Source organism: Nansenia antarctica (assembly GCF_963989245.1).
Source record: "Nansenia antarctica genome assembly, chromosome: 4".
Lineage (NCBI taxonomy): Eukaryota > Metazoa > Chordata > Actinopteri > Argentiniformes > Microstomatidae > Nansenia > Nansenia antarctica.
In genome coordinates this window covers 28,753,784-28,780,360 of record NC_137689.1, presented here as the reverse complement: position 1 = coordinate 28,780,360, position 26,577 = coordinate 28,753,784, and the positions used below count along the sequence as shown (strand labels likewise).

The window sequence follows — 26,577 nt, the reverse complement described above, 5'->3', positions numbered from 1 at the left end:
CCCTGGTGGTGCTGTACAGCAGTGTGCCCTTCCCTGCGAGAAAGGCGTTGTCCCTCTCATTGATCAGTTTTTGGACCTTCCCAGTCATCCATGGCTTCGTGTTGGGGTAGACCCGGACCCGTTTGTCCACGGTGACTGAGTTGGTGCAGTTCACTATGTGGTTCAGAACCGACGACGTGAACTGTTCCAGGTCCTCATGCTCATATTCCTGCCATGAGGTGTCATTTAGGCAGATCTGCAGTGGAGCGGACCCTTCTGGCCAGGTTCTGACAGTCTTAGTGGTGATGGGAGCACTTTTCCTCATGGTAGTGTAGGCTGGGATCAGGAGGATTGACACATGGTCAGACATGCCTAGATGAGCTAGCGGTCTAGCCTTGTAAGCACGCTTGATGTTGGTGTATACCTTATCCAGTGTTTTTTCTCCTCTTGTTGCACATTTAACATGCTGATAGAACTTGGGTAGTACTGCCTTCAGGTCGGCATGATTAAAATCTCTGGCTATAATGTGAACTGCCTGTGGGTCCGCGCTTTGTTGACCACTGATGACGTCATATAGCCGCGCCAATGCTAAGCTACCATCTGCATTAGGTGCAATGTAAACGCTTGTAATATACACTGCATTGAATTCCCTCGGGAGGTAAGTGGGTCGGCATTTAACAGTAACAAGTATTCTAGGTTTGGGGAACAGTGGCTACTTACAGTTTTCGTGTTTAAGCACCAGCTATCCTTCGTAGATATAATGATCCCACCTCCGCGGGTCTTTCCGCTAAGCAAAGTCCGATCTACCCGGTGAAGGGTCCGTCCTTCCAGGCTAATCGCGGAGTCCAGGATAGTGTCATTTAGCCAGGTTTCAGTGAGAATAATCACACAGCTATCTCCCACGATGTTATTTTTGGCGACCTGTAGTCTCAATTCGTCCATCTTATTAGCCAGGGACCTGACGTTGGATAGGAAAATACTCTGCAAAGCTGGCTTATCCGGGCTCCGTCTCAGCCTGGCTAGCAGGCCTCCCCTTACTCCTCGGCGTTGTTTACGGTCTCGCCTCCGCCGCTTGCGCCTGAGAGCTGGGATTGCGTAATATTTTTCAACCGGCGCCCGGGCAACGTCGAGTGGAATCCTCCGTTGTTTCAAGAACTCCGCCGTAACAGTCCCCTCGTTTTTCGCACCAACTTCTAGTAAGTCTAGTCTGCTGTAGGTACTATTTACACAACCGTTCCCTATAAGTACTAAAATAAAAATGTACATACAAATGTACTTAAAAACACTAAAAAACACCAGCGTTGAAGCCACTCCAAGCCTCGCGTCTGAGTAGCGCGCCGCCATTTTGAGTATCAAAAGAAAGAGAGGCAAAAGAAGAGAGGCAAACTGGGTCACACAGGTGCACACATGGACACATGCACACGCACACACACACACACACACACACACACACACACACACCTGAGGCATCGAGTTGCCTAGTGACAGTATGGCAGACAACCCTCTTTACAGTGAGATACTATGGGTGGATTAACCATGCATTAACCCCGCAGCCTACAGTGTACGACGCTGTTTGGTTTAGATTAGAAGCAGCACACTAGTCATAATTGGGCCATCCAAACCCAGCACTCCTTTGTGCTACATTCAAGTCTAGCCTCGTCCTACAGATGGGTCAGCCCTCCATAACGTAGTACAGCGTCCGTCCTCTATCACGTGTGTGTCTTATACTATCTCCTATGTCTACATGTTGTCTGGTATGGTCAAATGTGTTATATGCCTCTTATTTGTCTCTATGTTCTTCTCACCTCAAATCCTGTACTGTGTGTTTCGAGGTCCCTCTCTTTCTGTCGTTTTCTCTGTAATTCTCTTTCTCTGTCCCTCTCTTTCTCTGTCCCTCTCTTTCTCTGTCCCTCTCTTTCCCTGTCTCTCTCTTTCTCTGTCTCTCTCTCTGTCTCTCTCTTTCTCTGTCCCTCTCTTTCTCTGTCCCTCTCTTTCTCTGTCCTTCTCTTTCTCTGTCCTTCTCTCGCTGCCTGTGTCTGTCTCTCGCCAGGTGAGCGGGGGGTTTCATATGGTTCTTTATTGTAATGGTACAGCGTTGTATAATGTATAGTCTGAATCTTATACCAGGACAGTGTATACTATATTGTATTTTTCATATAGTCTTACAGAATGTCTCCGTCAGAAAGTGTCACCAGGCCAGTGTGTATGTTTTTTTTCTCTCTTGTAGTTCCACCTCCCGGCACCAAGAGGGCGACAGAGCTCCTTCCAGAACCATGTGTCGATCCCACAAGTTGCAGACTCCATAACGCTCACGATACTTTACTCTGGAATCCATATAAACTTCTCTTCTAACGACGTTTATCGGAGGATTAGAATCATTAAAGCACAACGTAAAACAAAAAGTGTGAATCTGTTGCTAATGGTCTGGACTGCGCGTAGGCGCGCGTTTCGGTACGACAGTGACGCCTAGAGGACAAGCTTTGAATTACACGTTGATAACGTGACAGTGGTCAAGAATTTCTGAGGTGATGTATTGTTACGAGGCCTTTTTTTTCCTGTTGTTTCTTTTCTTTCTGTTTTGTTTTAACTGTGTTTGAAACTTCGTCCCCTCCACTGTTTTTTAACCTCCGCTGTCCTCCGCTATACCCTCGATCAACTCCAACGCGTCCAGCAAAAAGAAGGAACGCCGCCAGCTGCTTAAATCTGCAGTTAGACGGCACTCGAGCTCTCACCAACTGGCTCAAAAGCAGCCGAGCATCGAAGCTGATCCGCCGGCCTCCGGTCGGAGAGTCTCGGCCCGGCTGTCTCCACCAGCTCCGCTCACTTTAATCCTCGGTGACTCGATTGTTAGAAACGTGTCTGTCCCCAATTCCCACACCGTGTCCTGTAGTGGTGCTACTGTCTCTGTCATTACAGACATGATCCGGGAAGTAGCCATGTCGTTCCCTTGGGCGGAGTCGCTCATTCTACACGTCGGTACAAACGACACCGGTAAATTGCGTTCCGAACAGCTGAAGGATGACTTTTGCTAAATGTTCGCGGTGGTGAAACACCTCCACCTCAAGACTACAATCTCCGGTCCCACTCCCACGTTTGGCAGAGGCTATGGTCGTTTCTCCAGATTACTGAACATCAACACCTGGCTTCGCTCCGCATGTCGCGATAACAACATAGAGTTCGTTGACAATTTCGACCTCTTCTGGCAACGCGGTGAACTATTTTCTGTAGATGGACTTCATTTGAACATGGCTGGTGCGCATTTCCTATCTTGCAACCTCTCATACCAGGTACTTCACCCCGGTTTCACCAGTCTAGCTAGCCAACAGCCTTCTCACACTCTACCAATAACAACAGCCCCCAGACCTAGGTCCCGCTCCCTCTGAAACCCTGCTGGTCCCAGACACAACGGTGATAGTTCCACTCTGCACTCTGGTTTCCCCTCTGGATCAGCCCACATAGAGCATATTGTATTAGCCAGTGATAGCTTGGCGGCTCTGGGGTCAGACAGTTTTAAAAGTAGTAATCAATATATCCCAGTAGTCTATAATGTTCCGGTGCGCGCCTCGCAGGACCGTAGGCTTTTACGTGGTGTCAACTAGGGCTGCACGATTAATCGATTTTAAATCGAAATCGCGATTTGAGATGGTGCGATTAGCAAATCGCAAAGCCTGCGATTTGGGACACATTATACAGCGCGTCGGATTCAACGTCAATGAACGCACACACCCAAGAACAACACTGCACGTGAAACGCCCAGGTGTGAATCTGTGAAGACGTTTCAGTAGCTAGCAACATTCATGCTGGACAAATGGCTTCAGCAGAGCCAGAAGCAACGATTTAGTCCCGAAGAAAAACAGCACTTCTGTTGTATGGAAGTATTTCGGGTTTAGGACGACAGATATGCAACAACAGCAGATGTTGCGCACAACCTGTCGTGGAACAGTCGCTACATCCAGAGGCAACACCGCAAACCTGTATCAGCACTTCAGCAAGTACCACGGGCAGCTCTATGACGAGTGTACGGTCAGAAACTGAGAGTTAAGTGAAAGTCCCGTAGCCCGGTCTAACGTTAAGCAACCTAGGGCCGGTTTCAGAGACAAGGCTTAAGCCTAGTCCTGGACTAAATCACACTTTCAATGTAAAATCTCCATTGAAGATGTTTTTTAGTCTAGGATTAGGCTTAAGCCTTGTCTGTGAAACCGGCCCTAAATCTCTTTAGAATGGATCGTTTGGGCAGGGGGGGTGGTATTGGTATATACTGTATGTTAAATCACATATTTCAGTTTCCATTTTACATGCAATTTCAATTCCTGACTACTTGAATTTCTGGCTCTGAAAATCCATCATGGCCCAGACCCTCTGACGGTAGTTGGTATCTATCGCCCTCCCTCTGCCGATTCCCACGCCACTGAAACCCTAGTTAACCTGCTTTCAAAATATATTGACAATGAAGTACTTGTTCTGGGTGATCTCAATATTAACTGGCTGAGTGATATTTCCTCGCAGCTTAAAGATCTTGCTTGCAGCATAAACCTTTCACAATTGATTTTAGAACCAACTAGACCAAACCTCAACGATGACTCGAAATCTACATTATTAGACTTAATTTTAACAAATAAGGCCAGCGAGTATACTATCATTGTGATCATTGTCCTGTTGCCTGTGTGAGAGATGTGAGGTTAAAGAAGACTACATCTCAGGTGATAACCAAGAGGAACTTCAAACGCTTTGATGCAGAGTTGTTCCTGAGGGAGCTGGATGGCTGCGACTGGGGTTGCGTGGGCTCTTTCGATGTCATTGAGGATGCTCTCGAATCCTTTATATGTACATTTAATTGCGTTGTGGATAGGCACGCCCCTTTTAAAACCACTAGGATAAAAAATAGAGTAGTACCTTGGTTTACTCATGAGCTATCTACCCTCTTTAATAACAGAAATAGTGCCTGGTCCCGTGCCAGACGTACTGGTGTCCCCCAACACTGGCTGTACTTCAGGCAGCTCAGAAACAAGTGCACTTCAGCTGTAAGGAAGGCTAAATCCGAATATTTCCTGAATCTGATAACCACCTCATACTCTAACTCGAAGAAAACCCTGCCAAATTCTGGAATGCAATTAATTTGACAAAAAATCGTCCTTCCAGTGCTCTGCCCCTTAGTATTAATGTAAATGACTCTGTGATCTCTGATCCTAGCGACATTCGCCTTGCTTTTAATAAACACTTCTCCGAAGCTGGTCACCTATTTGATAGGTTGTATCCTGGACACCCCCCTATGGTAGTTTCTGATGATACTGCCCTTGTGGACCGTGTCCCCCTTTTCACCTTTCAACCATTTACTTCCGCGGAGGTCCTAAAGGTTTTAGAAACTATTGACCCCAAATCATCCTCTGGTGAGGATAAACTAGACTAATTTTTCATAAAATTGGCTGCGCCAATCATCAGCGTGCCGCTAACTTTCCATTTCCTCTGGTGTATTTCCGTTGGTCTGGAAGTCTGCGCGAGTCATTCCTTTACACAAAGGGGGTGATAGGGCTGATCCGGATAACTATCGACCGATCTCCACTCTCCCATGCCTATCTAAAGTACTTGAGACCTTGGTCAATTCTCAATAGGCTAGGTGCACGATCTCCACTACTTCCTGAAAGGCACCGTGCATGAACATATCCTGTCTCATCTATTGGTTTAATTTATTAATCAGCTGTGCGGTAAACTGTTGGAACACAGTGCACAGCTGATTAATCAATTAAACCAATAGATGAGACAGGATATGTTCATGCAAGGTGCCTTTCAGGAAGTAGTGGAGATCGTGCACCTAGCCTATTGAAACGCTTTCTTTTAAGCCACTCAATTCTTAGTCCCCATCAATCCGGTTTCAGACCTATCCATAGTACCATCTCTGCTATCACACTTGTAACTAACGACATAGTCTCGGCCTTGGATAAGAGGAACCACTGCGCGGCCCTCTTTGTCGACCTCTCGAAGGCATTTGACACGGTCGATAACCACTTGCTTTTAGAACAGCTATCCGATATTGGATTGGATTTAGGAGCTTGTGCGTGGTTCCATGACTACCTTTCCCTCAGGTGTCAGTGTATAAAATCTTCACGTGGCAATTCGGATTTCATAACGGTTACAAAGGGTGTCCCTCAAGGTTCGGTGCTGGGCCCTGTACTTTTTACCATCTATATTAATGAACTGGTATCTTCGCTAACCGGTTGCCACGTTCATTTATATGCCGATGATACCATTCTTTATAGTACAGCAGATTCCCCACATGCTGCTACTATCAACTTGCAGCTAGCCTTTAACTCACTGCAAGACGCCCTCTCGAGGCATAAGCTAGTCCTCAACTCGAAGAAAACGAAATTCATGTTGTTTACTAGGGCTAGAAATGTGGACCTTATAAAGCTTCTTATATCCACAGTTGACGGCTCCTCCATTGAGAGAGTTACCGACTACAAATATCTTGGGCTGTGGTTGGATGAGAAGCTATCATTCAAAACGCATGTCGACGGCCTCGCCTCCAAACTTCGGCAAAAGGTGGGCTTTCTTTACCGTAATCGGTCTAGCTTCCCCTTGCTTTGTAGGAAGAGAGTTGTCGAGGCGGTATTCCTGTCCGTATTAGATTACGGTGATGTTATCTATAGGCATGCAGCTTCATCTACATTGAAACAATTGGACTCAGTTTATCACTCAGCTCTAAGGTTTATTACCGGGGACAGTTATGACACTCACCATTGCATACTTTATGACAAGGTTGGCTGGCCCTCTCTTTCTCTGAGGCGCAGTTACCACTGGAACTTGTTCGTTTTCAAGGCCATCTGTGGCAAGCTTCCTCCTCTCATCTTTATTGGACTGGAGTCTTGGTATTTATGTGACCAGATCTAATAGTTGGCTTTCTTTTCGGGTTCCGTATGCGCGTTCAGACCTGGGTAAAACAGCCTTTTTTATTGATGCCCCTAATACATGGAACACTCTGCAGCAAACTCTCCGGTTGGAGGTCCTCCCCTCTGCCTCTACCTTTAAACTCTTGGTGCAAAAACTGTATTCTACCGATTGCAATTGTTTTTAGTTTTTTTCTTTCTTTTTTTTCTTTTTAATCCTGTCTTGCTCACTGTTTGTTTGCCCTTGCTCACTGTTCTATTGTACACTCGACGTCACTGTAAATGAGGGTGACCTCAGTGCCTATCGAGTTTTAAATAAAGGTTTGAAATGAAATGAAAACCTGACTGTATTTTGCTGTGTCTTTTGCCCTGTGAGGTGTCCTTGAGGTGTTATGAAAGGCGGCATACAAATAAAATGTATTAGTATTATTTGTTATTAGTTAGCTAACGCCCTGGGGGAGCTAGAGAAATGCGGTCTTCGCCGGGGGGATGCAGTGGAGTGGCCCGGGTGCAGGGGGGGGGGGGGTGGCCCAGAGGCCACTGACCTGCCCCCTACTGGCTGTGAGGGGCAAGCACACCTTTGAAAACTCGGACAAACAAACAACGCTTCACTGACAGTAACTGACCGACCGACCGTGACTGAATGACATTCAACGACTTCCAATGGCGGGAGTTGGCAAATTTCGGACCACAGCAAGTAATAGACATTTTTAAAAAGATGACAAGAATATTTAGTCTAGAAGCTTTTCACCGTCAGATATTAGCGAGTTGTTTGTCCGAGTTTTCTGTTCCTGTCATGACTTTTGCTGTGATAATGATTGGACAATTCTATTTGGGGGGCGTGGCTTGGGGGCGATAGGTCCATTGTACCAGTCTAGTTCTTATTTAATCTAGAAGTCTAGCCTCGTCCTACAGATGGGTCAACCCTCGATAACGTAGTACAGCGTCCGTCCTCTATCATGTGTGTGTCTTATACTATCTCCTATGTGTACATTTTGTCTGGTATGATCAAATGTGTTATATGCAGGGGTGCACATAACTGGTGCGCCAGTGCGCATGCGTCGCCAAAATGCATGCTGCGCGGCAGATCAGCCGCATGAGGGCGCTTTTGCGCACCCCAAAAAAATAATTATAATAATAATAATAATAATTTGATCACAAAAAATATATCCTCTACCATGGTTGAAATTGAGCACAGTGATAATTTACAGCAGTCAAGAGAGCAGTGACGATGACGATTAAGCTTGTAGCATAAATAAATGCTTAGGCTGTAACTTTTTGTTGAAAAGTTGATTTCAGTGTTTACAGAACAGAGCAGTGCTTAAAGAGATGTCAGTTGATTTCATTGTGTTTAAAGGAGTCTGACAGACTTTCATGCTTAAAGAGCAGTCATTTGATTTTGCATTTGTTTATTTTGTTTTGCACACAATCATTTGTTCGTTCATCTTTATTTATGAATAAATGTCGTTTTGCTAATATAAGTTATCCATGTATCCCTTTTTCATCCATCCTGTGGGACGGGTCGTGACTCGCGAGCTCGGGGAGCACCAAACAGCATCCCTAGGTGCTCCTCTGAGCACTGGCCCCAAAAAGTTATGTGCACCCCTGGTTATATGCCTCTTATTTGTCTCTTTGTTCTTCTCACCTCATATACTGTACTGTCTCCTTGTGTCTGTACTGTCTCTTTGTGTCTGTACTGTCTCCTTGTGTCTGTTCTAGTCTCTGTGTTTCGCGGTCCCTCTCTTTCTGTCGTTTTCTCTGTCCCTCTCTTTCTCTGTCTCTCTCTTTCTCTGTCTCTCTCTTTCTCTGTCTCTCTCTTTCTGTGTCCCTCTCTTTCTCTGTCCCTCTCTTTCTCTGTCCCTCTCTTTCTCTGTCTCTCTCTTTCTGTGTCCTCTCTTTCTCTGTCCCTCTCTTTCTCTGTCCCTCTCTTTCTCTGTCTCTCTCTTTCTGTGTCCCTCTCTTTCTCTGTCCCTCTCTTTCTCTGTCCCTCTCTTTCTCTGTCTCTCTCTTTCTCTGTCCCTCTCTTTCTCTGTCTCTCTCTTTCTCTGTCTCTCTCTTTCTCTGTCTCTCTCTTTCTCTGTCTCTCTCTTTCTCTGTCTCTCTCTTTCTGTGTCCCTCTCTTTCTCTGTCCCTCTCTTTCTCTGTCCCTCTCTTTCTCTGTCTCTCTCTTTCTGTGTCCCTCTCTTTCTCTGTCCCTCTCTTTCTCTGTCCCTCTCTTTCTCTGTCTCTCTCTTTCTGTGTCCCTCTCTTTCTCTGTCTCTCTCTTTCTGTGTCCCTTTCTTTCTCTGTCCCTCTCTTTCTCTGTCCCTCTCTTTCTCTGTCCCTCTCTTTCTCTTTCTCTAACGCCCAGGGGGAGCTAGAGAAACGCGGTTCTTAGTTAGTTGTGCGGTTATTTAGTTAGTTGTGTCTCTCACCAGGCCGGTGCGGCTGGGCCGGCCGCCCACCGAGGAGGCCACGGAGCTGACGGAGCTCATGGAGGAGCTGCTGGGGCTGTGGGCCAGGGAGGAGACGCCCATGGCCATGCGCTTGCTCTTCTTGGCCTTGGCCGGGCTGGTGGAGGGGAAGCCGATGCGGATCACCTTGTGGATGGGAGCGAACAGGCCGAACTTGGGGGGGCACTGGAAGTACCTGTGAGAGACGGGGACAACATATCACTCTCAATCTAGGCTGCTCCATTCATAGATACTTCCCCCTCCATCACACGTGTACACACCGTACACACCGTACAAAACGTACACACCGCGCGTGCGCACGCACACACACACACAGACACACACACACACACACAGACACACAGACACACACTCACATCAAACTCTTTTCATCCCACTTTCCATATTATACCACCAGATAGACAATGAACGGTTTATCAAAAAAATTCTTCAAACATATGCTTCTTATCACACTTCACCTCCTGTCACATGACGACCAGATGTACCTATCTGTCCTGTACCCTAGATAGATAGATAGACTTTATTTGTCATTGTTACAGTACAGGTACCAAACAACGAAATTTAGGAGGGGAGGCTCCCCTGGTGTTTAAGAAAGGAAAAAGAAACACATTTTGGAAAAAGCATAGATGCATAAAATCACAAGAAGATAAAGAGCTGGTTTACATCAATAGAGGCTATGTACACAATCCACTGTACTATACTGCACAGATAGTCCACTAGGGTTGTCATATTGCACAAGAAAGTATTTTTTTCACATTTTTTTAAAGTGTCACAGTTTGCAGGCTTGAAAATGTACATGTTTGTGCCTCAGCACTAGCTGCCATTACATAGCCACTAGCCACCTAGCCACTAGCACTAGCAACGCTAGCTGCTATTTCTGCATATCACTATACTGTGTAGCTGTGCTCTGCGTAGAGGAGGGATTCATAGTGAATAGAGATAATTTGGCCTGGATCATTTCAGTAGGCTGTGGTGTAGGGGGCTCTGTGTGTGTAGGCTCTGTGCAATGACAAAAAGGTTGAATCTAAATATAATCTGTAGCAGCCCTAAACAAACTCATAAAAGGAATGCTTCAAGATAGAAACCTAGAGATAAAGATAGTAGATAGATTGTTCTTCCTGTTGCTGGACAAATATAATGTGTCTATTTCTTTTTTCTCCAATGTATTTTCTTTAGCCTCCTGCCCTCCTGATTTGAGGACCCTTATCTCACTACAAGTGGAGCGGGTAAGAATGACGTCTCAGTACTTAAATATAAATATTAAAATGTAAATATTATAATAATATTAAATATTACAAATATTAAAATATGTTCTGATGTTCCAGTATGTATTGTGTTAGTCAGCACCTCGCCAGAGGCTTAATGATGTAATGATGACATCAGAGAGGCGACTATGATTCTGTCTCTGTTGTCGTTATCAGATATGTCAGAAAGGGACAGTTTGGATGACATCTGGGTCAATGCAAAGCTGTAAGAAGCAACACTGATGGAAATTGGCTATGCAACATTTTGTCTTAGCCTACTCGTGAAATGAGTGTTTGACGTAAAAGCCTACTATATCAATAAGAGTTAGTGAGATTTTCTTAATCACTTTCCCCCAATAGTAATGAAATGGTCTTGAATAGGTTTCCAATATCCAACATATTGCTTTTGTTTGTCAAATCCTCTGTGGTCAGTAGTCATAAAGTCAGGACATTCATTAGAGTGTGGAATGGTTGACGATATCAATGTTGACATTTCTGGACTGCAAAACAGCAAGACTAGGCAATACTCAAAGCAGCATGTAGCAGCGTAGCCTGCAGACCACATAGACAGCACACTCACCAAAAGCAGAATGAGAGCTGCAGAGACAAGCATTTACATATGGTATTAATATGACTCATGTCATATATTATATAGTGTAGCTAATATGTGGCATGTGTGTTATGGTTACTTGGTGGCGAGCTTTCACTTCCATCAAAAGGTCTTTTAACAGCAATGGTGCACTTGAGATTGAAAACATGATTCTGGTTAAGGGATTTGCAATAATGTTTTGAGGGCTGAAATAAATCTTTCAATAATGGATTTGATAAATCAAATGTACTACTATAGTGTATGATACCAGCTACTGTTACAAAACAATTGTACAATATCTCAAGGCTTTTTTAGTAGAGAGCGAGTTATTCTTTATTTAGACTTCTTTTTTTATATATATTGCACGATCCATGGAATAGCATGGATTCAACATATCAAAGTATAAAGGTTCCTTTGTTTGAAACTAGGCCCTGACACCAATGCTCCCAATGATCCCTTTTAAGGCAAAAGACACAAAAGTAAAGTCTGTGTGTGTGTGTGTGTGTGTGTGTGTGTGTGTGTGTGTGCATGCGTGCATGCAAGCTTGCAGACAGACAGACAGACACGCAGACAGACAAACAGACAGACACAGACAGGCAGACAGACAGACAGACATGCAGACAGACACGCAGACAGACACGCAGACAGACAGACAGGCAGGCAGACAGACAGACAGACAGGCAGACAGTCAGACAGGCAGGCAGACAGGCAGACAGACAGGCAGACATACAGACATGCAGACAGACAGACATGCAGGCAGACAGACACAGACAGGCAGACAGACAGGCAGGCAGACAGACAGGCAGGCAGACAGACGTGCAGACAGACAGACGTGCAGACAGACATGCAGACAGACATGCAGACAGACACGCAGACAGACAGACAGACAGACAGACAAACAGACAGACAGGCAGGCAGTCAGACAGACAGACACAGACAGGCAGACAGACAGACACGCAGACAGACACGCAGACAGACAGACAGGCAGGCAGACAGACAGACAGGCAGACAGTCAGACAGGCAGGCAGACAGACAGGCAGACAGACAGGCAGACATACAGACATGCAGACAGACAGACATGCAGGCAGACAGACAGACACAGACAGGCAGACAGACAGACAGACGTGCAGACAGACAGACACAGACGTGCAGACAGAGAGACAGACAGACAGTCAGACAGACAGGCAGTCAGACAGTCAGACAGACAGACAGACAGGCAGACAGACAGACATGCAGACAGACACGCAGACAGACAGACAGACAGGCAGACAGACGTGCAGACAGACAGACAGACAGACGTGCAGACAGACATGCAGACAGACATGCAGACAGACACGCAGACAGACAGACAGACAGACAGACAGGCAGGCAGTCAGACAGACACAGACAGGCAGACAGACAGACAGGCAGACAGACAGATAGACAGAAAGACAGACAGACAGGCAGACAGACAGACAGACAGGCAGACAGGCAGACAGACAGATAGACAGACAGGCAGACAGGCAGGCAGGCAGACATACAGATGCAGAAAGACAGACGTGCAGACAGACAGACAGGCAGACAGACAGGCGTACCTGGTTCCAGACAGACAGACAGACAGACATACGTGCAGACAGACAGACAGACAGACAGGTGTACCTGGTTCCAGCCACTGCTCCATCGTTCTTCCCCAGGGGTTCGTCCAGCTCCACGCCACACCACTCCCCCTTGGCAAAGTCCGTCTCCCCCACATAGCGCACCACTCCGGTCTTAGTACCCCCCACCTGGCAACACACAGCAGCACCATGAACAACCAATACCCCACCTGGCAACACACATCAGCACCATGAACAACCAACAACAACACCCCACCTGGCAACACACATCAGCACCATGAACAACCAACAACAACACCCCACCTGGCAACACACATCAGCACCATGAACAACCAACAACAACACCTCACCAATAATGTCACAGTACACACACTGTACAAGACGGTTACAAGACACACACAGACAAATCAAAGCTGTTTTACAACAGCATGTTTGGATACTGGATTCTGATTGGCTAGCAACAGTGGTAAATATCCCCAACAACCCACAGTTCAGACCACATTTCCAGTATCAATGCGCCTCCCAATCAATCTGATTAAGAACACCTGTGCTGACCTACAATGCAATCGTTGATCTTGTTTATGGGACTATATTCTGTGGCGGAAGAATATATGTATTCTGAAATGATTAATGATTGTAAATACATGAATTTAATGTTACAACTGTGTATTTACTTTTTATATTATGTGGTGGCTGTTGGAGAAAAGCAATTGACCATTTGAGGGCGGGGGTTGTGGACTCGTGCCACAACCCTGTACCAGTGGTAAATGAGTCCACAACCCAGTACCAGTGTTAAATGAGTCCACAACCCTGTACCAGTGGTAAATGAGTCCACAACCCCCTTCCTCTCATGGTAAATTGCTTGTTCCAATTCTTGACGCTTAGGTGTTCAAATGATTATACAGCCCCTAAAAATCATTATTATCCATCATAAATAAAGTTTAAAAAATAAATAAGAATAACCATATAGGCTACTGTAGGCTACAAAGGCTTTGGAGACCGTGCTTTTTCACGAGCTGCACCCCGCCTCTGGAATTCTCTCCCTCAACCACTCAGAGACTCACCCTCACTCTCCACTTTTAAATCCCACCTCAAAACCTACCTGTTCTCCCATGCATACAACCTCCCCTACCCCTAACCATCTCCCCTAACCCTGCCACCCCCTCCCCCCCTGGACTTGCATACAACCTCCCCTACCCCTAACCATCTCCCCTAACCCTGCCACCCCCCTCCCCCCCTGGACATTGCTGTGTTAATTGTTCCCTGTGCCTGTTCGTTAACTCTGTGTTCTATGTGCTCATGTTATCTGTTGCTTGTTGTTTCTGTGGTTTCTGTTTTTCCCATATTGTCAGCGTCTTTGAGCCCTGGAAAAGCGCTATATAAATACAATTAATTATTATGATTATTATTATGACTGTATATGAATGAATGAATGAATGGTCTTTATTGTCATTGCTATAGTACAGGTACCAAACAACGAAATTTGGGAGGAGTGGCTCCCCTGGTGCTAGGAAAGAAAAAAAAAGAAAAAAAAGAGGAAGGGAAAGGAGCTGGTTTACATAAATAAAGGCTATGTACACTATCCACTATACTATACTGTACAGGTAAGACGACTAGGGTTGTCATATTGCACATAGTGTTATTGCACATTCATTTAAAGTGTCGCAGTTTGCAGGCTTGAAATGTACACATTTGTGCCTCAGCACTACACCAGTTTTTTTCAATCCAGCAGCTGCCATCAATCCGTCCAGACTGTCCAGGGCCCAGAACCAAGGTCTTTGCTGTGTTCAGGGCCTGGATGGCCCTGGGGTAGAAGCTGTGCTTCAGTCTGTTTGTCCTTGCGGCCATGGTCCTGTACCGCCTTTTCGAGGGCAGCCGGGCAAAGTGTTCGTACCCAGGGTGGGTTGGGTCTCTGGAGATCTTGGAGGCCTTCCTGAGACAGCGTGTGTTGTACAGCTCTTCCAGAGAGGGGAGGGGGGCGCCGGTGATCTTCTGGGCTGTTCTCACGACTCTCTGTAGCGCATTTCTCTCCGCGGTTGTGCAGCTGGAGAACCAGTTGCAGATGCCGTAGGTGAGGATGCTCTCCACTGCGCCGCAGTAGAAGGCCACCAGTATCTCCTGCTTGTTGTGTTCCTTCCTGAGGACTCTCAGGAAGTAGAGCCGCTGTTGTGCCTTCTTGATGGTGGCTACTGTGTTGTTCTTCCAGGACAGGTCATCCTGTATGTGCACCCCCAGGAATCGGAGGGTTGAGACTCTCTCCACGCTCTCTCCGTCGATGAGCAGGGGCTGGGTGTGACAGGTGGGTGTGACAGGTTTTGATTAATAGGTCCCCATCTCGGCCATTGTGAAAGCTCGCAATCGAGCCAAACAAGTCTTGTTGTGATTTTTTATTTTTACGATTTTTGGCATAGGACGACAAACGAAGCAATGAAGAACCCACTCGATATCATATCCAACAGTTTTACATTCACTAAATACCTACATTTAGTTAGCAAAGTCGGGTGGGGGGTATTATTCGTATTATTGTGGCAGTGTGTGTAGCCACGCCCACTCCAGCTGTATTTAAGTAGCCACCTGGACCTGATTACAAATTTACAAGATGGATGCGGATGCTCTAGCTAATGCTATAAACCGAATTTATGAAGCCGCTAGAAATATCGACAGTGGGCAATTAATGAACTCCTTCATATTGGACTATACATAACGGGAACTCCGAACTCCGAATCTGACGATAACAAGAAGACAACAGGATTTCAGAAATTGATCTCCACATCAGTTCACTTTCATGGGACAGTCGTCTGCAGACAGACCTTCTGCTGTGTTCTTGGGTAAGTTTTAGTGAGTTACATGTGTTGTATACTAGGATTTTGTGTTGTTTACTTAGGATAGCCAAACAGTTATTTGTTGTTTTGTGAGTAAGGTAGATAGCGCCGTTGTTAGCATCAGTTATCAGACCACGGAAACTGCTCACCACAATTATGCCACCCCTCTACAAAACTAATGAGATGGTGGGAGGAAGAAATACGTTGTCAAAGATAAAACATAATGAATAAATACATTTGTTGCAGACCTACTAAACATGCAACATACTGTACAGTATGTTTCATGCACCATTTTAGTGTGTGTGCGTGTGTGTACCAGCTAGCCAAACAAGTGTTAGCTTGTTAGCTAGATAGGTAGCTTTGTTAGAGATGTAATAGATTATAGAAAAAGTTAATGCTTTTGTAATGAACGGTAATCAGGGTTTTTCCTGCATAGAGAATTTTGAGGCGGCCGCCTCCGTCATATTTCTAGCAGCTCTCGACAAAACTCTGACAGTCGTATTTTCTACGGTGGATTTCTGTCATTTCTAACTGCAATTGCGGCACTGCGCCGACGTGGTGGCGGGGGCGCTGTTTCGCAAATAAGTTAGCTTTCGTTTTTGCTAGCGAAATAGCTGATAGTTGATATTGACTGCTCATGGAGAATACATATTTGAAAGTACAGAATGCCTGAGAGCCTTATATTGCATTATATTACATTACATTTTGATTGGTCATCTGGTGCCTGAAATTTGTGTTACAGAATGAGGAGGTGAGAGGTTCTGAGAGATGACACCTTGATGAGAGTCACCAGCACTTCAGGTATTTGTCATTGTATAAGCTATTCTATTTTATGAAGATAGTAGTAGGCTATTTCGTAAAAGTGGTGTTGGTAACAGTGGGCAATCATTTGAAATGTACTGTCTTCTTTTTTTATTACAGCTTTGATGCCCAGATGGGATGGGAAGGAACTACGCCGAAGTCCCACTAGATGCTTTATGGACTATAATGATAAATGCATGCACACGGACAACATTATTATTTTTTACCATTCTATTATTGTATTGCTCAATTGTATCTTGCCTAATTTTTTCCATTGCCATGAATTTTACTCTCTTGTACTTGTAATGGGACGTAATAAACTTTTGGCACACATGGCAATAAAATGATGATGAATCTTGAATTATTATTATTATTATTATTATTATTATTATTATTTAGCTATTTAAACGTGTCAGCCCTGCAATTTTGCTTCCTGAGGGTTAGCTGACAACCCCACTGACAGATGACAGGTAGGTAATGACAGGTAGTGTAATGGGGGAGTGGTTGTCTTGAGGGTGTGGTTGTCTTGAGGGAGTGATTAGGGTGGAGTTAACAAGCTATTGTTCCCACCCATTACCTCTGTGAAAAACGTCTCTGAAGAAGTTTGAGGCTAGATATCTCAGTACGGTGGTTCAGGGGGTATCACCATTAAACTATCCATGACTTCTTCAACTTGTTTCAGATTTCAATGTATGACACATCATTTTAAAGCTTACAATCTACCCTTTCATAATCTGGAAAAAACAGAAAAAATATTTTGCCCTAGTTGAGGACTTTTTAACCATGCCCTGTCACATATTCTCTCAAGAATGACAATGGAATGGAGTCAAGCCTATTGAAGAGGGTGAGACGTTCATAGTGTCCCACAGTGCCACTGGAGGAGGCATGTCTCCAGGGTGGAGTCAGACAGGAGGTCAGGAGGGGAAGTGTAATCGTGTGTGACTGGAGGAGTGGATGGATGGCCTACATTCTGCTAAATTCTGCATCTGAAAAGAGGTCGCCGCCGGTTACGCTAGTGCGATCAGACAGACTGAGGGGAGCGTGTGTAGTGTGTGTGTGTGTGTGTATGTGTGTGTGTGCGTGTGTTTTAGTGTGTGTGTGTGTGTGTGCGTGTGTGTGTGTTTTAGTGTGTGTGTGTGTGTGTGTGTTAGTTTGTGTGTGTGTTAGTTTGTGTGTGTGTTTTAGTGTGTGTGTTAGTGTGTGTGTGTGTGTATGTGTGTTTTAGTGTATGTGTGTGTGTGTGTGTGTTTTAGTGTGTGTGTGTGTGTGTGTTTTAGTGTGTGTGTGTGTGTGTGTGTGTGTGTGTTAGTGTGTGTGTGTGTGTGTGTGTGTGTGTGTGTGTGTGTTAGTGTGTGTGTGTGTGTGTGTGTGTAGTGTGTGTGTGTAGTGTGTGTGTGTGTTAGTGTGTGAGTGTCTGAGGAGGCAGGTTCAATGGGCCAGAGGAACGACAAAGACCACCAGTCAGCAAAGGGTGATCAGTCAAGGGCGTGTGTGTGTGTGTGTGTGTGTGTGTGTGTGTGTGTGTGTGTGTGTGTAGGGGTGTGTGTGTGTGTGTGTGTGTGTGTGTGGGTGTATGTGTGTGTGTGTGCCCATGCCTTCCCCCCGGCACGCAAAAGACTTCACTTCCGAATGATGCAGCGCAGTGGACAAACTGCGAAGGATGAAAAGTGTGTGTAAACGACGGCGTGAGGCGAGTCGCAATCTTTAAAGAAACCCGTTGTACTACTAGCGTCACTATGTCTGTGGTGACAACGAGACAGCCTATCATGGAAAAGGCCTCAACCACTTTGAACACGACTACTGTACTCACCAAGTCGTCTCTCGTTATGGGAGATAAAATAATTAAACGCTGTGTGACTCCATCAGGAGTTTCTTTGAAACAATGTCAGCTACTGTGTACTGTGGTTCACTGTCAGGATGAAGAGATATCTGTGCTCAGGAACTGTCCCTCCTGAGACATCTACTACCCCCCCCGTACTGTCCCTCCTGAGACATCTACTACCCCCCTGTACTGTCCCTCCTGAGACATCTACTACCCCCTGTATTGTCCCTCCTGAGACATCTACTACCCCCCTGTACTGTCCCTCCTGAAACATCTACTACCCCCCTGTACTGTCCCTCCTGAGACATCTACTACCCCCCCTGTACTGTCTTTCCTGAGACATCTACTACCCCCCTGTACTGTTTCCCCAGTGTCATAATTATATAAACAAATTCTGAAAATAGCGGATAGACGATTCACTTACTTAGCCAAATGCATTTGTTGTAAGTGGCTTTGGATAAAGGCGTCTGCTAAATGCCAACAATGTAAATGAATGCCATTCTGTAACAAAAACAATGTAATCTACTCCTAAACCCACATGACAAACCAAAAAAATCACTGACGAAAGACACAATCATGAAAATAGAATTATCTTTCCCTGCTACTCTCACAACATCCAGCCAAATGGAGAACAGTCTCCAGGAGGTAGGCATATCATTATCCAAGTGTACCATAAAGGGAAGACTCTCTAAAACCCTAAATCAACCCCAAGATAAATACATATACAACAGAATGCTCTTTACATAAGAGTATAAACAGGAACTGAAATAAACAGGATGAAAGCACATTACGTCATCATGGCCACCCTGGGACCTAAACGATGACATCATTCAAACCAGCATGTATCTCTTACTCAAAGCCCTGCAAGGAGCAGAACACTGACACTGAGTCTAAATGCATACAGTTAGGTCCATATATATTTGGACACAGACAGAATTTGTGTTATTTTAGCTGTTTACAAAAACATCTTCAAGTTACAGTTATATAATGAATATGGGCATAAAGTGCAGACTCTCAGCTTTAGGGTAAGATGGATATTCACATCCAAATTGAAGGAAGGGTTTAGGAATTACAGCTCTTTAATATGTAGCTCCCTCTTTTTCAAGGGAAAGGTAATTGGACAATTGACTCAAAAGCTGTTTCATGGGTCAGTGTGGGCAATTCCTTCATTATTTCTTTATCAATTAAGCAGGTAAAAGGTCTGAGTTGATTCCATTTGGAAGCTGTTGCTGTATACGCACAACATGCAGTCAATGGAGTTCTCAATGCAAGTGAAACAGGCCATCCTTAGGCTGTAAAAACAAAAAAAATCCATCAGAGAGATTGCGGGAACATTAGGAGTGGCCAAATTAACAGTTTGGTACATTCTTCGAAAAAAAGAATGCACTGGTGTGCTCGGCACCACAAAAAGGTCTAGACGTCCATGGAAGACAACAGTGGTGGATGATCACAGGATCCTTAACATGGTAAAGAAAAACCCCTTCACAACATCATGGCAAATGAAGAACAGTCTCCAGGAGGTAGGCATATCATTATCCAAGTGTACCATAAAGGGAAGACTTCACACAAACAAATACAGAGGGTTCACCACAAGATGCAAGCCATTCATAAGCCTCAAGAATAGAAAGGCCAGGTTAGCCAAAAAACATCTAAAAAAGCTAGCCCAATTCAGGGAACAGCATTCTTTGGGCAGATGAAACTAAGATCAGAATGATGGGAAGAAATAAGTATGGATAAGGCTGTAAAAAACGGTGGAGGCAGTGTGATGACATGGGCATGCATGGCTTCCAGTGGCACTGGGTCACTAGTGTTTATTGATGATGTGACAGAAGACAGAAGCAGACGGATGAATTCTGAAATGTTTAGGGATATTCTGTCTGCTCAGATTCAGACAAATTCAGCAAAGTTGATTGGATGGCGCTTCATAATACAGATGGACAATGACCCAAAACATACTGCGTAAGTAACCCAGGAGTTTTTTAAGGCAAAGAAGTGGAATATTCTGCAATGGCCGAGTCAATCCCCTGATCTCAACCCGATTGAGCATGCATTTCACATGCAAGACAAAACTAAAGGCAGAAAGACCCACGAACAAACAACAACTGAAGACAGCTGCAGTAAAGGCCTGGCAAAGCAATCACAAAGGAGGAAACCCAGCATTTGGTGATGTCCATGGGTTCCAGACTTCAGGCAGTCTTTGCCTGCAAAGGATTCTCTACAAAATATTAAAAACAAACATTTTATTTACGATTATGTTCATTTGTCAAATTATATTTGAGCTCCTGAAAATAGAGGGACTGTGTATAAAAATGGTTGCAATTCCTAAACGTTTCATACAATATTTTTGTTCAACCCTTTGAATTAAAGCTGAAAGTCTGCACTTCAACTGCATCTCTATTTTTTACATTTCAAATCCATTGCGGTGGCGTACAGAGCCAAAATGATGGAAATTGGGTCACTGTCCAAATATTTACGGACGTAAGTATATACGGTATGTGTATGCCTGTGGCTCAATCTCCTGGACCTGGTGTAGCTTTCCCTCCCTAATCCTCCAGAGGACTGGCTCCGTTCTCTCACAGACAGGCCTATTGATTCAGCTCGTGGCAGCGAGAACATATTGCTCGCTAAATGGTATGAGATGGCCACACAAAGGAACACAATAAGAGAAGGCTATTACTGCTCCAGAAGGCTTACGTATATTTGTAAAATCCGCTCCTCTTGATCTCATTTCACCATTTTTAAACCGTTCTTGTACTGTAAATCGTGGATAGTTTTTGTTGTTGTTGTGTGTGAATGTAGCAGAGGGAAAATGTCAGTCATGGTGACTGTTAGGGGGGGAAGAATGTGTCATTGTTCACTTGACTGTACTCATTAGTCGTGACTTCTGTCATGGCGGTGGTCACATCTTCTCTAGACTCATCCTAACACAGAGGCCTTTTGTGAGTAGCTACAGCAGAACCTACTGTCATTGGCTATGTGGAAGAGCATCACTTCCTGTACAGCTTTACTTTCCTAATGGAACATTATGGGACAGGACAGTTTCCACTGGATTACACTGGTGTATTCATCAACTAATTCCCTTCACTCACAATCATGAGCGTATAGTACATACAGTATCTTGTCACATGTTTGGTACCTTTCAGTCTACATTGCTTCTTTCTGGGGAGTGAAGTACTAAACACTGTTTTTCTCCAACCCTCCCATCACATGTGGTGTGCACGTGTGTGAAATATTAGTTGTCATAGAAACATCCTCCCAGTCACTTCCTGTCTGTGAGGAGCGCTCCTACTGGCCTGGCCTGACACACACATTCATCACCATGAAGCTGTGCAGTGATAACAAAAACACTCCTGAAGAACATCCGGAATAATGTCCAGTTTCCAGTCAACTCAATTGCGCTGTTTACCTAAACCAGCACAGAGCTGTCCCAAGGAGAAACACATAGCCTTAAAAAAGACCAAATCCTTGTCAAAACAGAAGAAGAAGACCCAGGACCTCAGTTGTCAAAACAGGACATGGCGCTGGCTCACGGTGATCTGAATCGACCCTGACGTTCCATCCTGAACCCACCCACTTTCACGGACCTCGACAGGGAAGCCGCCGTGAGACGTGGGAAACCGTGAGGCAAAACACCAAACGAGTGGGTGGTTTGTGAAGTCAGTCGGGGTTGGATAAAAGGATGGATGACTCAGTGACTCAGAGGATATTCACAGATTACAGACTCACTGTGCCAGCACTGCCAAGGCAGCAAGTCAGCGTTAAGCCTCCATCTTGGCTACCGCTCTATCCAACTATCCAAAGTCTGAGGTGATTCAGAAACAACGCCCGGAAGCTTTGCCTCCCCGACAGAGCGTCAGGCTTCGAACCATCTCTGGCTAGGATTTCAAAATGTGGTTGTGGTACCTATGAGTACACAGAGCCTTTAGAGCAGAGACACAAGTGACACATACTGTATCGAGTATGTGAGTGTGAAGTATTTTGCTAAGATGACAACAAGTACATCATCCGGAGGGTGATTCATGTCGGTGCTTTGAGTCAGTTGGCCATAGGCCTAAAGCTAGGTTTACTTGTTGTTTTTTTTCAAATTGGAAGAATAGATCAACAGACACGTAAGATGATTAGAAACAGTATAACCCAAAAAAAAGAGCAGAATCTCAAGTTAATGACACTGATATTACTGAATGCGCCCCAACTACTGAATGCATATGAGAGGTATGGCTCTGGGAGAATGTCACGCTGACATTTTCTGTCCTGGTGAAGTGCAGCAGCCCCACTTGAGGAAGTATTGTTTTGGGAGTCCAGATTTGAAAAAAGCAATACTGAGGAATTAGATTGCAGCACGCAGTTGAAATGACATTCAGGTGTCCTTGGTGTAGAGCGACGCAGGCAGGGAAATGCGATACGCCGGGAACAGCGCTGGGAATTCTCCAGGAAGAAAAGAATCTCATCCTAACGGTGTTCAACAGGGCTCCGTCCTAGCAGCGAGCTGTCAGACGGCTCCTTCAGTCACAACAACAACAACAACAGGCTTGTGTTGAGATTGAGATGTGTTGAGATGCTCTTCAGCTCCATTTATCTAAACTAGCATTTGTTGGTTATACTTGTAATTGGAAACATCCTGACTTTACATCCCAACTATGTCAAGAATGTGAACACTTTGCTAACGGCGATGGCTCGCGGTTCTAAAATATGCATGTAGAACATGAGTCTCGTCTGATGAAGTACATCGAAAAAAACAACTCCTTTCTTTCTTCCTTCCCACTCTGCGGCTGCAGAGGTGTCTTCCAGGGGAATTCCACAGCTCCCTCCCAACTAAAAACTATCCCACGCTGCCTCTGGGTGGCATGTTACAGAGATCAAAGCACTAGGGCCGATTTGAGACATTAGTCATAGTCGTGTATTTCGCCACAGAAGCTGTCTCTCGTTTCGACAAAACCGTTCGTCTTCACCCCTAATGACGTATGACGAAGGGATATCCCTCCTCAGATACTAAACAGGGTCGTCTCCTATTCCAGTCAGCCCTCAGTTCTGTTAGTGTGTATGTCCAAGGCCCGTGATAACACAATCCTTCTAATGAAGGTAGGGGATGTTAAGGTCACTTGTCAAGTGACAGAGCTTCCATTAGGCCTTCAGACCCCCACCACCACCTCAGGGAATATAGGCCCTGGTGGTGCTGAATGTCAGTGCCGAGGCAGGGGGCCATCCAGGAGGATCAGCTGATTACTCATGGTGTCACAGAGGAGTATATTTATGAAGTTGAAGTTCTAGTGACGTCATAATAAAGTCAAACCCTTAGACGTTGATTTAAACACTCACAATGAGTTCCAGTGGATGGAGGACGTTGGGAATGCTCTGCAGGCTACGGCGAATCGTATAATGATTATAACGTGTTATCTTTTTAGTATATGTAGGACATGGATTAGGGCCAAGACATAAGGAGTGGTTCAGAACTAGTCAGGCATAAGAAACCATCATTTGAGTCAGGGTTTCCGTTAGAAAAAATTGCCGCCGGACATCATGTCCGGGAAGATTTCGATTTACCGGACAAACGTCAGATATTCCGGTCATCATATTAAAATATAATATAGCTGTTTGTCGCGGTGATTACTGTTGTGTAGCGGCCTATATATGCCATTTAATGTCTATTTCTCATCCGATACGATTAGATGCGAGCTATATAATATATAATAATATAACATGATTCGCATGCGCGCTATGCCATTATGTCCAGCGCTGAACGGGCGCCTCACTGGGAACTGAACAGACAGCATCGATCAATGAACGGACTCCACATTACGTTAACTGAAGTTTGTTAAATTGTTTGGGATTAATGTGAGTTTTCTATTTTCTCTTTCCAGTTTTACCCTTTTTTTATCAATAAAACAACGTCATTTCTATAACCAGGTCTCGCTGGTTGGGAAGGCATTTCGTTTAGCTGCCTGCCAAATCATACTTGAGACAATGAGGAGAACATAACTGTTTATTGAGAAACGATTGATAGGCAGGCTGGGATACGTATATAAAGAAATACCACAATGTCTAGATGTATAACATTTTGCTCAAATATGCAACCAGCAGTAACTTGGGAGTGTCCAGTTCACAAACTCAAAAATGCTCAGTCCACTGATTCACAATCAATTCAACAGTTCATCAAATCCCCAAAAGTTCAGTTCAGCTCAATCACAGTCAATTCAACAGGGGAGGCTGGTTCATTAGGGGCAATTGGACAATGCCCCACCAAAGGGAGAAGAGAGAGATTTTTTTTCTATGACTTCTAGACAGTGTTGCTTCTGAATATCATAGTCCAATCAGCGAGTGTTCTGTGGAGTATATCATAGTCCAATCAGCTAGTGTTCTGTGGAGTATGTTCCAATCAGCTTCAAGTCCCGCCCCTTTCGGGGCAACTTTCAGTCTACGCGAAATTGCACTAGGCTGTTCTCGTAGACTTGCATGTAAAATCTATTTTGGTAACTTCAGGCCATTCGGTCATTTGTCTATGGGGTTTTGGGACATGCACAAAGAATCGTACGTGCTTACGTCATGTCCGGCGTAGCTTTAGACCTGCTTCACCATGGCAATGGCGGCTAGTAATGTTCTGAACAACTCAACAACAACAACTATACGGAAAATCGTATAACCGAGGATTTAGGAGGATTTCTTTCTGTAAACAAATTGAACAAATGGATTAGAAGGAGGCATCTTTTGTTCCCAACTTGAGGATATTACAACTGGACCTATTACCGAAGTCAAACTTCGTTTGTGGTCGCAATCTCCGCGGCTGTTAGGCTGCTACTGTTGGTGTTTTGCGAAGCCAGAATACACAAACTCGACCTGAAGGTAAGAGAGTCAGCTAAGATAAAAGCTACTTCAAACATTTAGTAATATCGTCAGCATGGTACGTTTTCTATTGTCGTCTTTTAGCTTGTTTGTTTATGTATTCAGCACACGCACACACACACACACACGCACGCACGCACGCACGCACGCACGCACGCACGCACGCACGCACGCACGCACGCACACACACACACACACACACACACGCACACTCACACACTCACTAGAGGGGATGAAGAGGTCTGTACAGGGGGGTAGGGGGGATGAAGAGGTCTGTACAGGGGGGTAGAGGGGATAAAGAGGTCTGTACAGGGGGGTAGAGGGGATGAAGAGGTCTGTACAGGGGGGTAGAGGGGATGAAGAGGTCTGTACAGGGGGGTAGGGGGGATGAAGAGGTCTGTACAGGGGGGTAAAGGGGATGAAGAGGTCTGTACAGGGGGGTAGAGGGGATGAAGAGGTCTGTACAGGGGGGTAGAGGGGATGGAGAGGTCTGTACAGGGGGGTAGGGGGGATGAGGAGGTATGTAGAGGGGATGAAGAGGTCTGTACAGGGGGGTAGAGGGGATGAAGAGGTCTGTACAGGGGGGTAGAGGGGATGGAGAGGTCTGTACAGGGGGGTAGGGGGGATGAGGAGGTATGTACAGGGGGGTAGAGGGGATGAAGAGGTCTGTACAGGGGGGTAGGGGGGATGAGGAGGTATGTACAGGGGGGTAGAGGGGATGAAGAGGTCTGTACAGGGGGGTAGGGGGGATGAGGAGGTATGTACAGGGGGGTAGAGGGGATGAAGAGGTCTGTAGAGGAGGGTAGAGGGGATGGAGAGGTCTGTACAGGGGGTAGAGGGGATGGAGAGGTCTGTAGAGGTGGGTAGAGGGGATGTAGAGGTGGGTAGAGGTGATGAAGAGGTCCGTAGAGGTGGGTAGAGGGGATGAAGAGGTCTGTACAGGGGGGTAGAGGGGATGAAGAGGTCTGTAGAGGTGGGTAGAGGGGATGAAGAGGTCTGTACAGGGGGGTAGAGGGGATGGCGAGGTCTGTACAGGGGGGTAGAGCTATTCTCATGCTAAAATCGACTGTAAATCCAGATTTTAAAGTTGATATTCTTCCCCGTGGAGCATGCCCCCATAACCTGTGCCCCACCCAAAATGTTTAGCACCAGCCGCCACTGCAATTCAACAGTTCATCAAATCCCCAAAAGTTCAGTTCAGCTCAATCACAGTCAATTGTATCCAAACAGTTTCACTCTTCACCCCGCTCCCACACAACGAACGCAAGACTTACAGTTTTTAACAGTCTGTCAGTCCGATAGGCTTAGTGGTGTCGGGTTACCCGCGCTGCTTAACACTAGAACAGCCGTGACGTGTTAAACAGCACCAGTGAGTACAAAACAAATTCTACCTTTGCACTCGATCACATTTCAGGACCCTCCTTTCATGACTTTTCCTAGATATGTGCGTTCTACCACCCAGCATTTTTACATTTTCAAAATCGAGTTAGTATAAAGCGTTTTAGCAGTATTTCTGTGTGTGTCTGTGTATTTGTGGCTGCCATCTTTTTCTCC

At 45.3% G+C, this 26,577-nt stretch overlaps 1 protein-coding gene across 1 annotated transcript in view; it reads right to left on the bottom strand.

Annotated features, from left to right (window-relative positions):
* The window catches only part of clip2 (CAP-GLY domain containing linker protein 2), a gene marked incomplete at its 5' end in the record, with an annotated part of 74,012 nt that overhangs the window by 29,838 nt on the left and 17,597 nt on the right, over nucleotides 1-26,577 (bottom strand). Inside the window, 2 exons of the mRNA XM_080528992.1 lie at nucleotides 9,275-9,488; nucleotides 12,785-12,909. Coding sequence (XP_080385118.1) covers nucleotides 9,275-9,488; nucleotides 12,785-12,909 — 339 coding nt within the window. The remainder of the gene's footprint in view (nucleotides 1-9,274; nucleotides 9,489-12,784; nucleotides 12,910-26,577) is intronic.